This window comes from Haliotis asinina, chromosome 6, assembly GCF_037392515.1.
Source record: "Haliotis asinina isolate JCU_RB_2024 chromosome 6, JCU_Hal_asi_v2, whole genome shotgun sequence".
Classification (NCBI taxonomy): Eukaryota; Metazoa; Mollusca; class Gastropoda; order Lepetellida; family Haliotidae; genus Haliotis; species Haliotis asinina.
Window position 1 is genome coordinate 13,183,593 of NC_090285.1, and position 12,329 is coordinate 13,195,921.

A 12,329-nucleotide genomic window follows, 5' to 3' on the forward strand; every position below is an offset into this window, starting at 1 on the left:
AACACTGCCGTATCGTCTGAATCCACTTTCAGAGCCCTATTTCCCGGTTACATCACAGCCACGAACATCACTTCGTGCCCATTGCAGTCTGCACTCACTCTGTAGATGGATCAAGGCTATTCCATGGAAGGGGCGATAGGCTCGTGTGCCAGTCAAACCAGGTCGACGAAGGTCTGTTCGTCTTAAGGTGACACTGCCGTTGCTGTCACCGCCACGACTCTGTTCAAGGGTGGATCTGCCGGATGTACCAGTCGGCCGGTGTAGTGATTCCTGATCTGTCAGATCTTGGAAGATCTTCTGTCTGACCTATTAGCGGGTAGCGGTTTATCAAACCGCTGATGGTGGTGTAACTGCAGTTGTAGGTTCTTGCCAGCTGATGTTGTGAAGACTCCACATTGACCATACCTATCATACCTGTTTGCTTTGTTTTCTTCTTTGGAAAACTGCACGAATGACGAGGTTTTCGGGCAGCGGGAATGTTATCGGCATCTGCTTGGCTTCAAATCTGTACTAACGGGTTTTGAGGGTTGTTTTTTTTGTGGGCTTTCAAAACTGCTTTAAAGCAATGCCTTTATTTTGCCCAGTTCAAATGTATGGATACTAGCAACTGATATCAGAAGAAAGTTGATGTTGCTCCTTGTATCATCATCATTTGTGAACACATGTTCATGGTACAATGTATATGTAGAGGGAATTATACAACAGATGTGGCGGGCATTTCTTACGAGTATGGGAAAGACTTTTGTTCTTTTCATAAAAGTTTGAAAGTGTCCAAGATAGATACTTTTCGCGGATTCAAAATTTGTTCATTGATGGATTGTGACTTGGTTCATCGTCGATTGGGGTTTCGCAACTACATGCTCTAATTAAAGCGTGATTTGCGAAAGGTTTTATGCCACTGTCATTGCCCGCGATCTCCCATTAGCCTAACCGCATCTTCTGTGTTCAGAAAACCAGTGAATGATTGTCATTCAAGTCGGAAAGTTATGTCTAAACGCATGTATGATGCACGTTCATCTCAATTTGATTGATGTGCGTGTGTCCACTCTTCCCCATTTCTATAAAAAAGCTAAGTTCAGTCTCAAACAATACTTTATTAGGCAGTGGAGGCTCCCCAACCATGCTTCATGTATCCTGAAACTTGACTCCCGGTTTATTTTGTTTAAAAAATAGGTTCCGGTTCTCGATTGGTACGTATATGTTACTTCCGATATTACAATGCTTCTTTTGCCTTCCAATAGAGATAGTTAAATTATTCTTGTCCTATCTTTAATAACATTATATTATATTAATAGAAATATCAGCGACAAAAACATTTTCCTAATTCTAACAAATCTCTGCAAAATCAGATTCCAATGTACGACTTTGCAAATTTTAAAAGCATGTGTTCATGACTCAGTATCTCTTTCACTGCAATTCTGACAGTCGAGGCTGATTATTCTCTGGTGTTGACTATTTGTTTAGACTGAGAAATCTGTTACATTCTATATATGTATATTTCATATATGTTTATTCTTCCTAGAATATGCTAATAAATATTCTTTAATCAATTACTGTCGGGAGTTTTATATATTTTTCATTTCATGCTTCCAGACTATGACTTCACAGACATGACTTCCTATGACAAAGACTAAGATGTGTGACCCTACTGGGAAATAAGAAACATCAGATATTACATTGCCTTCGTGTTTTACTTGGTGCATTTTGATGCATGAAACAAAGCTGTCATTGTCTGCCCCCTTTTTAAACTGACTGTTGGTGGTCTAGTGGAGAGTCCGTAATGAAGGCGGCTCCGATCCCGACCACTCCATACCAACAGGCCAAACAATACCATTTTGGCTTCCTAGCGTATACTGACTGTTGTCTGGTCTAGTGGAGAGTCCGGAGGGTCGGTGGCTCCGATCACGACCACCCATACCACCAGGCCAAACAGTACCATTTTGGCTTCCTGGCATATACTGACTGTTGTGTTGTCTAGTGGAGAGTCCGGACGGTCGGTGGCTCTGATCCAGATCACTTCATACCACCAGGCCAAAAAATACCATTTTAACCCTTCTGGCGTATAGCCAGAACGAGGACGTTCTATTCAGTGTTGATACAATGTGTGTCCACTTACGTTCTCCTTGTTGACCGTGGGAAGGTGTCTCAGTGGGAGAGCAATATAAAAATACTGTTTGCTTGGCCTCGTACAGACATACAAACGCAAACACTAACACAAAACCATTTCGTTTCATAGATGAACCTCAAAAGATCATGCAAGCAAGATCAAAATTCCAACTCACCACTATCACGAGGTGAAAACAGGATCAGGTTGGCATGCACACTGCATTGGTTGATGCTCACGACGTCCATCATCGTTCTCTGTGGAGTAGATAAAATGTTTTACCTGTGCAAATACTGTCTTTATGTAGGTGGATTTGTGATAAATGCACTGTTCTTCAAAGTACACATTACACAGCGATTCCCTGCGGATTCAAACTGTGTGAGTGAATATCTCAGGTCATCTGACTTCAGATGAACACAAATTCATGCAAATAAAAGTGATACGTTGTGTGAGGAATATTATGCAAACGTGCAGGTCAAAATACACGTTCAGCAAAGAACGTACATTGCATGATACAAAGTATAACAATCAGTAGAAGCACATTGTCTCCGTCTCAGAGCTTGTCGGACTTTCAAAGACGATCGAGGTGGTTCAGGGATAAAGCAGGTTTTAATTGAATACATATGATAGCGTTGTGCGTGTCCACAAACAAATCTGGTTGTTACATATTCGCAACGTTTTTGCGGCTTCTTCTAGGACAGCACCCATGTTTCAACAGCACAATGCCATCGTAGAGCTATTATCATAAGGAACTTTTCAAACGCCAACAAAAGCTAGCTCTCCCCAGCTTCTCCTCTGCATTGACTCTACACTTGTAACTTTGTTATTGCCATATAATAAGTGGAATTCATTCGATTTTACAGTGTTTAAGCTGATTTGTTTGCTTATTTCACATTTTCGTTTCTAAACACGCGTACTGAAAGCCAAACTATTTTCACATACTTAAGTTCAAGTTAGTTCGTGCTTGCCTTTCTATATTTCGTTTACTAGGAACTTAATGTACTTGTGGTATATAGTTCGTGCTCGCCTTTCTATATTTCGTTTACTTGGAACTTAATGTACTTGTGGTACAGGAAAACAGGATGCTGAATGTACATGCCCCAAGATTTTACAAATTAAAATTCCACCAAGACTTTTTACAAGTATACAGCGCGAAAACTGAATCTTTCTTATGTAATTTGGTACGGGACGGTGTCGCTTGCCTGGCTATATTATGCATATCTTCCTGCATAATTATAAGAGCAAGCTGTGGATTGTGACCTCACCTGGCACCCTGTGGCCAGATCACTGTTGGGAAGCAATATAGGCTGCATGCTTATCCAATGCATTTGCAGATACAGGGGATAACTGAAAAAATGAATGGAGAGAGAATGTATAAAATGAACGATAAATGTTAAGCTTGACTATTGCTTCACTAGTGCAAGTACTGAGTCCAGTGCTACCGCTACTGAAGTCAAGAATGTTTAGCAATGTATGACAAATACCACATGTTTAATGGAAAAGGTTATGAGGGGCTAATTATATATATTTTCCTATTCATTCTTAATATGATGTGGCGTGTTTCAAGTTTCAGATAGATTGTCCAAAATAAACTTCAGGCCTTTTTATTTCAAAATCACATTGCTTTTCTCTTATTTGCAAATGTCAAATATCCTAACTAGATAAACGTACGCTCAGGTAGTGCAGCAGTCACAAATCATGCAAATCATCCACCTCTTTACTACGAAAGAAATCTCATCCCATTTCCCCAAGCATTGATGCCACCGTTAGCTCTCATGACACGATCGTGGAAGTAGAGACGGCGTGGGCTCGCTGTGACGCCCGAAGTATACATTTGGCTACAGGTACAAAAATACAGAAAAATAGGAGCAGAGTAAAAACTCAGGACATGTGCACTCACCGGACACACATTTGGGTTTCCTGGCCTATAACACATTACTAAATGTAGGGAAATCATCTCAACCCTGCTATTAGTACATTGGAAAGAAACTCTCTCACTTAACTTCACAGGGAGTGCGTTTTTGAAAACGTCTGTGTACCTTAGTGTACATGTATTGTATAGGTGTGTCTCCACAGGAACATGTACGTGGTGGTAGTTTACAGCAGGCACTGACCGTGGAACTGACAGTCTGAACCCTTGTATCACCTCTTGGTGATAGCAGGTCCTTAACGGGCATTAAATGTATATATGCAAAGTAGGGCCTGAAAGCCACGATAAAAACACAAATGTTGACCAAGTTAACCAATTCCTTTTCCCAGTAATGGACGTTGAACACACCAACACCAGTTCCGCAGCAAACACCGACTGCTTGACAACATCTCTACACACATTCAGCCAAAGTCCTTGTGTTACAAAAGACTGCACTAAATCTTGAGGAAGTATGCTCAGTTTTATTCAGTGAATGAATACACTTTTAATAGACACAGAAAAATCATCCAATCACAGTCGTCAGATGATTCTGCCAGCACTGAAGGCTCCCTACGAAGAGTCCATCTAAAATGAGGGAATCGGATTTGGTGTAGTATAATCTCTTTACCTTCCGTGTTATAGTAATTAAGGAGATATATATAATTAAATTCAGGGAGCCTAACTGTGGTATATGGCCTTCTGAGAGGAAGTCTGTTTACTTGAACAGTCATATTGTGCTGCAGTCTTGAGTATAAAGAAAACAAAAAGCATCGAAAATATTTCCTTGTGTGGCCTTTGCTTTGTAGAACGTGTAGTTGCATTGCTGGAAATCAGCACTACCGCACAAGCCCTTGTTCCTATCTGCATTGCATGATTGCTCTGAGACACGTGTGTCACTTTTCATCATAGGCTCCCGACATTTGTGGGCAATGATTTCAATGTGACAGTCACCCAGCAGGACATTAAAAAGTAAGTCCTGAATTAGCATTGTACTTGAACAATAATAAAGCCAAGAAATAATTACAGTATAAATCAGTTTTATTTGTACTTGTTGAGGAATATACAGACTGACTGGATGCAGGATGGTGAGTGAAATCCACAAATGTGATATCAAATGTCCAGCATTTGATGTGAGCATTATGATCCTTTAACCTTTCAACCATGGTGTCCTCCTCCATGACCACCACCACCTCCATGGCCACCTCCTCCATGACCACCTCCTCCATGGCCACCTCCTCCATGACCACCTCCTCCATGGCCGCCACCTCCATGGCCGCCACCTCCATGACCACCACCGTGGCCACCACCTCCATGACCTCCACCGTGGCCACCACCTCCATGACCACCACCATGGCCTCCACCTCCATGACCTCCTCCATGGCCTCCACCACCATGGCCACCACCACCGTGGCCTCCACCGCCATGGCCACCACCACCACCGTGGCCTCCACCGCCATGGCCACCACCACCACCGTGGCCTCCTCCTCCGCCATGGCCACCACCACCATGGCCACCAAAGACGGAGCCAAGGAAGACTGTGAAGAATGTAACCAGACAAATATGTAAGTGCTCATAAATGACACGATTAATAACCCATTCAAAATCTCGCTACAAATCACCATACATCATTAGACCATGGTAAACACTTCCCCAATCATAACCTTGTCAGCATAACTGTAAAGCCACTTGAAACTCACCGATGGCCTTATATATCTTTGATCATTAGGAATTTTAGTTAGGAGAGATGTCAACTGATGAGAAAACTTACCCAAGACTACAACAACTGCAACGTTAAGAATACGCATCCTGCCTGTTACGTTTATCCACAAGAGAATAAACGAACTGAATGTCGCTTTTGTGACTCACCACAACTTTATATACTTGTGGTACAGGAAAACAGGATGCTGAATGTACATGCCCACACTGGAAGATTTTAGAAATTAAAATTCCACCAAGACTTTTTACAAGTATATAGCGTGAAAAGTGAATCTTTATTATGTAATTTGGCATGGGACGGTGTCGCTTGCCTGGCTATATTATGCATATCTTCCTGCATAATTATAAGAGCAAGCTGTGGATTGTGACGTCACCTGGCACCCTGTGGCCAGATCACTGTTGGGAAGCAATATAGGCTGCATGTTTATCCAATGCAATTGCAGATACAGGGGATAACTGAAAAAATGAATGGAGAGAGAATGTATAAAATGAACGATAAATGTTAAGCTTGACTATTGCTTCACTAGTGCAAGTACTGAGTCCAGTGCTACCGCTACTGAAGTCAAGAATGTTTAGCAATGTATGACAAATACCACATGTTTAATGGAAAAGGTTATGAGGGGCTAATTATATATATTTTCCTATTCATTCTTAACTCATTAAGCCCTGGAGCCGCTCCACTGCCCAACACCTGGCACCCCTCGCTGACTGCCTGATTGCTGCGACGAGGCTAATTAGTGCTAATCATGCCTGATTTCCCTGGCAGGTCTCGGATATGACAGGAAACTGTCTAGTCTCACAAACAAGTACTGATTTTTTAATTGTGTCGTAAAGATGTAAATGGGAAAGAGGCCGATGTGAATACATATATTACAGCATTTCATGTAGTTTATTACCTGTGTCTCTCATACCCTTTTGCCAGTGTGTGCTGTATTTTTATCAACACCTACGCGGTCTTTGTACGTACGAGATGAACAAATATACAAATTCCTCCTGTCTCTCTCATCGTATTGACTGAATTATAATATATTATTTATAATAGAGTTTAAAAAGAGGGGGACTTGCATTATAATCGTCTACATTTATTTGCCAATACATTGCTCGTGCTTACTGACTGTTTCAAGGAAAGTATCAATAGGTGTGTAAATAACATGGAACATATAGAGATTTATAGTTTGTCACTTTGTTCATCTTAACTTAACGTTGCAAACATACATAACCATTCATACACATACATACTGCATGATACATTTATCATTACTCGATGCTAAACAAAGCTTCCCGTCATGTGAAGGGATAAAATATCCCGAATGTAACGCATTGTATCTCAGGTACTCATTATATTGGCTGATACTTTGACCAGTCGTATCGTGAGAACTTGTCACATTGGAAGGGCAAGGTGATAGGGCGTGGCCTAAATTTCTGAAGAGCACGTTGGGACACTCAAAGTGATAGGGTAGAGATTGATTATTGGCTTTATCGTTGACCAATGGCTATGTTGTGTTTCGGCTGTATCAACTATCATGCAACAATGTGTGTATTGTAAACATAACATCAGTTACTGTAATGATGTATGAAAGAAACACATAAGACATATGGGAGTAGACTGACACTATGATGAGTGTATTCGTTCTCAGATGGTGAACACACATGTCTTAGTATTTTGGACATGTAAAAGAATAACGACTGAAATGCAACAATTGAAGAGAATGAGTGAATTTAGTTTTACAGCGATTTTAGCTATATTCCAGCAGTATCGCGCGGGCTTCACACATTGTACCCAACAACTGACAAGAATGGTATACGGTACCATTTCTACAACACAACTAACGGTCCTTGGAACAAGTCTTTATGGTAGGCCTCAAAACAGTCAACGCACAAAAACACATCACAGCTTGAACATCTGCATTTGATGTCTCGACGTTTCTCAGTCCGTTTTATTGTATGTAAGACATACTTAAACCAAATGATGTCCCTCGCATATCATTGTGAGAGATTAAATTGTTCAAAACATCTATGTCAATGGCACTAAAAACGAATTTACGCACATGCATAATAATCTATGAAAGAAACGTTTTTGCTGATACATTGCTAGTGTATACTGAATATTTTAAGGAAAGTACTAATAAGCTAGTCTGTGACTTATATATAACAGATTCAGTTTGTCGCTTTCGTTCATGTAGATTAACGCAGAAAATATGCGAACATACATGCCTACATATTGTATAATGCTATTCCATGCATATACATAAGACAAAGGGTCACGGGATGGGCGTCATCAAAGTTCCCGAATAGGACGTTTTGTATCTTAACTGTTCAATATAGTCCCTGATTTGTTATCTATGACCAATCGTATCATGAGATACCTGTCACATTGGAAATGACAGGTGATGGGGCGTGGGCTAAATTTCTGAAGAGTACGTTCGGTCACTAGACAGCTTGGATACAGATTGACTATTGCTTAGATCGTTGACCAATCGATATGCTAGATTTCGGCATTATCAACTCTAGCTATCATGAAAAAGTTTGTGTATCGTGAACATACATAATCATCAGGATGCCTGAAATGTACACGTAGGACTAACAAGCACTTTATTTTTTTCTAAGCGCTCAAAGCGCTACAATCCGATTATTTTTACCCCGATTAACCCAATCCAATCATGGAGTAGAGATAGTATTTATTTGCGTATACTTCTTGCGTACACTACTTGTACATCAAACATAATGGCTTGCTGAACATTTCAATATAATCTGTGCATTGTTATGAATAAATGTCATAATTCAAGTACATGTATTATAGAATTCAAAAAAGTAACACGGTACTGATTTATTGTGATGTATACACTTGTAGTTGAATCTCCCCAAATATTTATGAAGATGGGCATACTTATATTTGTTTTGAAAGCAAACGAGGTTCAGAAGATTGGCAATGGGCGTGACTCCACAAAACAGGTTGTCCAATGATGTAACAGCGCATAAGTTTGTTTTACACTTGTCACAGGACAAAAGTTTACCTGGACATGCATTCGACCAGAGGCTGTTATTTTGAGGTTGAAAGAGGTGTTCATATATTTAGTGTTGTCTGATTGAATGATTATACGCATCAATTCCGTAACTGATATATTCTCTTCCTTTTATTGACGATGGATCTGATACACGTGATCATTACGCAGGATGAGATAATTACAGAGATCAAATACAAACGTTTCTTACATAATGCTTATGTAAATTGCATTGAAAAATCACATTTCAAATAAGAATGCAACAGCTTGAACAAAATACCCCAGTTACCTTTGTATGGTTTATGTGTCCTATATATGTATATTATGAGTAGATGCAAGAGTTATCACTTCATATTCCATTATGTATTATTGTCAACTTTAAAATAGTCGCAAATGAATTAGGTCTATATTAGTAACTTGGTTTATTTCAAATCTACACGAACATGAGTGTAATACAGTATTGCTATTTATGTCTACGATTCATTATATGAACTATTACAATGAATGAATGAATGATTTAATTTAGAAGAAGGTTTCGTAACCTTCTCACCGTTAATTCAATCAATGTGCAAACATAGTATCTTAGTATTCACTCCCAATGACGAGTAACAAACACGTACCTCCTGTAACAACATCTCATAATCCCTTTTCTCGCAGACATGTGTTCATTTGCCTGTATAAGCCCCCAACATTGCAAGCAATTCTTATCAAAACACATTAACAGTTCTTCCGATTAACACAGAAATTAATCTCTCTCGTAAGAAAGGCTAATCTTTGATCATTACTGCTAAATTGATTGAAATTATAGGAAATGTACGAATTTAAAATGTAAAACCCCCAATACGCGGCTCTCGCTGAATGAGAGGTGCTTTTCATAACCCCCAATATGCAGCTCTCGCTGAAAAAGAGGTGCTTTTTATTACCCCCAATACGCGGCTCTCGCTGTGAGAAGCTAATTAATTTGCCGCATATATGCGGCTCTCGGCCTTAATGAGTTAATATGATGTGGCGTGTTTCAAGTTTCAGATAGATTGTCCAAAATAAACTTCAGGCCTTTTTATTTCAAAATCACATTGCTTTTCTCTTATTTGCAAATGTCAAATATCCTAAATAGATAAACGTACGCTCAGGTAGTGCAGCAGTCACAAATCATGCAAATCATCCACCTCTTTACTACGAACGAAATCTCATCCCATTTCCCCAAGCATTGATGCCACCGTTAGCTCTCATGACACGATCGTGGAAGTAGAGACGGCGTGGGCTCGCTGTGACGCCCGAAGTATACATTTGGCTACAGGTACAAAAATACAGAAAAATAGGAGCAGAGTAAAAACTCAGGACATGTGCACTCACCGGACACACATTTGGATTTCCTGGCCTATACCACATTAATAAATGTAGGGAAATCATCTCAACCCTGCTATTAGTACTTTTGAAAGAAACCCTCACACTTAACGTCACAGGGAGTGCGATCTTGAAAACGTCTGTGTACCTTAGTGTACATGTATTGTATAGGTGTGTCTCCACAGGAACATGTACGTGGTGGTAGTTTACAGCAGGCACTGACCGTGGAACTGACAATCTCAACCCTTGTATTACCTCTTGGTGACAGCAGGTCCTTAACGGGCATTAAATGTATATATGCAAAGTAGGGCCTGAAAGCCACGATAAAAACACAAATGTTGACCAAGTTAACCAATTCCTTTTCCCAGTAATGGAAGTTGAACACACCAACACCAGTTCCGCAGCAAACACCGACTGCTTGACAACATCTCTACACACATTCAGCCAAAGTCCTTGTGTTACAAAAGACTGCACTAAATCTTGAGAAAGTATGCTCAGTTTTATTCAGTGAATGAATACACTTTTAATAGACACAGAAAAATCATCCAATCACAGTCGTCAGATGATTCTGCCTGCACTGAAGGCTCCCTACGAAGAGTCCTTCTAAAATGAGGGAATCGGATTTGGTGTAGTATAATCCCTTTACCTTCCGTATTATGGTAATTCAGGAGATATATATATAATTAAATTCAGGGAGCCTAACTGTGGTATATGGCCTTCTGAGAGGAAGTCTGTTTACTTGAACAGTCATATTGTGCTGCAGTCTTGAGTACAAAGAAAACAAAAAGCATCGAAAATATTTCCTTGTGTGGCCTTTGCTTTGTAGAACGTGTAGTTGCATTGCGGGAAATCAGCACTACCGCACAAGCCCTTGTTCCTATCTGCATTGCATGATTGCTCTGAGACACGTGTGTCACTTTTCATTTGGACAGATAGGATTTCAAATAATAGCTAGGTAGAGGCTTAGACGTCATAATAATAGTATGGGGGCTAACTGGGACATCATACGTTTTCAGATCGGAACAGTTCACTGGCATGCTTTAACATCTGTATAGCATTTAATGTCTTCCAGGCTCCCGACATTTGTGGGCAATGATTTCAATGTGACAGTCACCCAGCAGGACATTAAAAAGTAAGTCCTGAATTAGCATTGTACTTGAACAATAATAAAGCCAAGAAATAATTACAGTATAAATCAGTTTTATTTGTACTTGTTGAGGAATATACAGACTGATTGGATGCAGCATGGTGAGTGAAATCCACAAATGTGATATCAAATGTCCAGCATTTGATGTGAGTATTATGATCCTTTGATCTTTCAACCATGGTGTCCTCCTCCATGACCACCACCACCTCCATGGCCACCTCCTCCATGACCACCTCCTCCATGGCCACCTCCTCCATGACCACCTCCTCCATGGCCGCCACCTCCATGGCCGCCACCACCATGACCACCACCATGGCCTCCACCTCCATGACCTCCTCCATGACCTCCACCACCATGGCCACCACCACCGTGGCCTCCACCGCCATGGCCACCACCACCACCGTGGCCTCCTCCTCCGCCATGGCCACCACCACCATGGCCTCCGCCTCCATGGCCACCACCACCATGGCCACCAAAGACGGAGCCAAGGAAGACTGTGAAGAATGTAACCAGACAAATATGTAAGTGCTCATAAATGACACGATTAATAACCCATTCAAAATCTCGCTACAAATCACCATACATCATTAGACCATGGTAAACACTTCCCCAATCATAACCTTGTCAGCATAACTGTAAAGCCACTTGAAACTCATCGATGGCCTTATATATCTTTGATCATTAGGAATTTTAGTTAGGAGAGATGTCAACAGATGAGAAAACTTACCCAAGACTACAACAACTGCAACGTTAAGAATACGCATCCTGCCTGTTACGTTTATCCACAAGAGAATAAACGAACTGAATGTCGCTTTTGTGACTCACCACAACTTTATATACTTGTGGTACAGGAAAACAGGATGCTGAATGTACATGCCCACACTGGAAGATTTTAGAAATTAAAATTCCACCAAGACTTTTTACAAGTATATAGCGTGAAAAGTGAATCTTTATTATGTAATTTGGCATGGGACGGTGTCGCTTGCCTGACTATATTATGCATATCTTCCTGCATAATTATAAGAGCAAGCTGTGGATTGTGACCTCACCTGGCACCCTGTGGCCAGATCACTGTTGGGAAGCAATATAGGCTGCATGCTTATCCAA

At 40.6% G+C, this 12,329-nt stretch overlaps 1 protein-coding gene across 1 annotated transcript in view; it reads right to left on the bottom strand.

The window, feature by feature from the left end:
* Window positions 1–223: 223 nt before the first annotated feature.
* LOC137287690 (uncharacterized) overlaps window positions 224–12,329 on the bottom strand; it is an 88,271-nt gene continuing 76,165 nt past the window's right edge. Inside the window, exons 27-29 of the mRNA XM_067820079.1 lie at window positions 11,399–11,716; window positions 5,166–5,548; window positions 224–443 (exon numbers count right to left, since the gene is read on the bottom strand). Of these exons, the coding sequence (XP_067676180.1) occupies window positions 224–443; window positions 5,166–5,548; window positions 11,399–11,716 (921 nt within the window). The remainder of the gene's footprint in view (window positions 444–5,165; window positions 5,549–11,398; window positions 11,717–12,329) is intronic.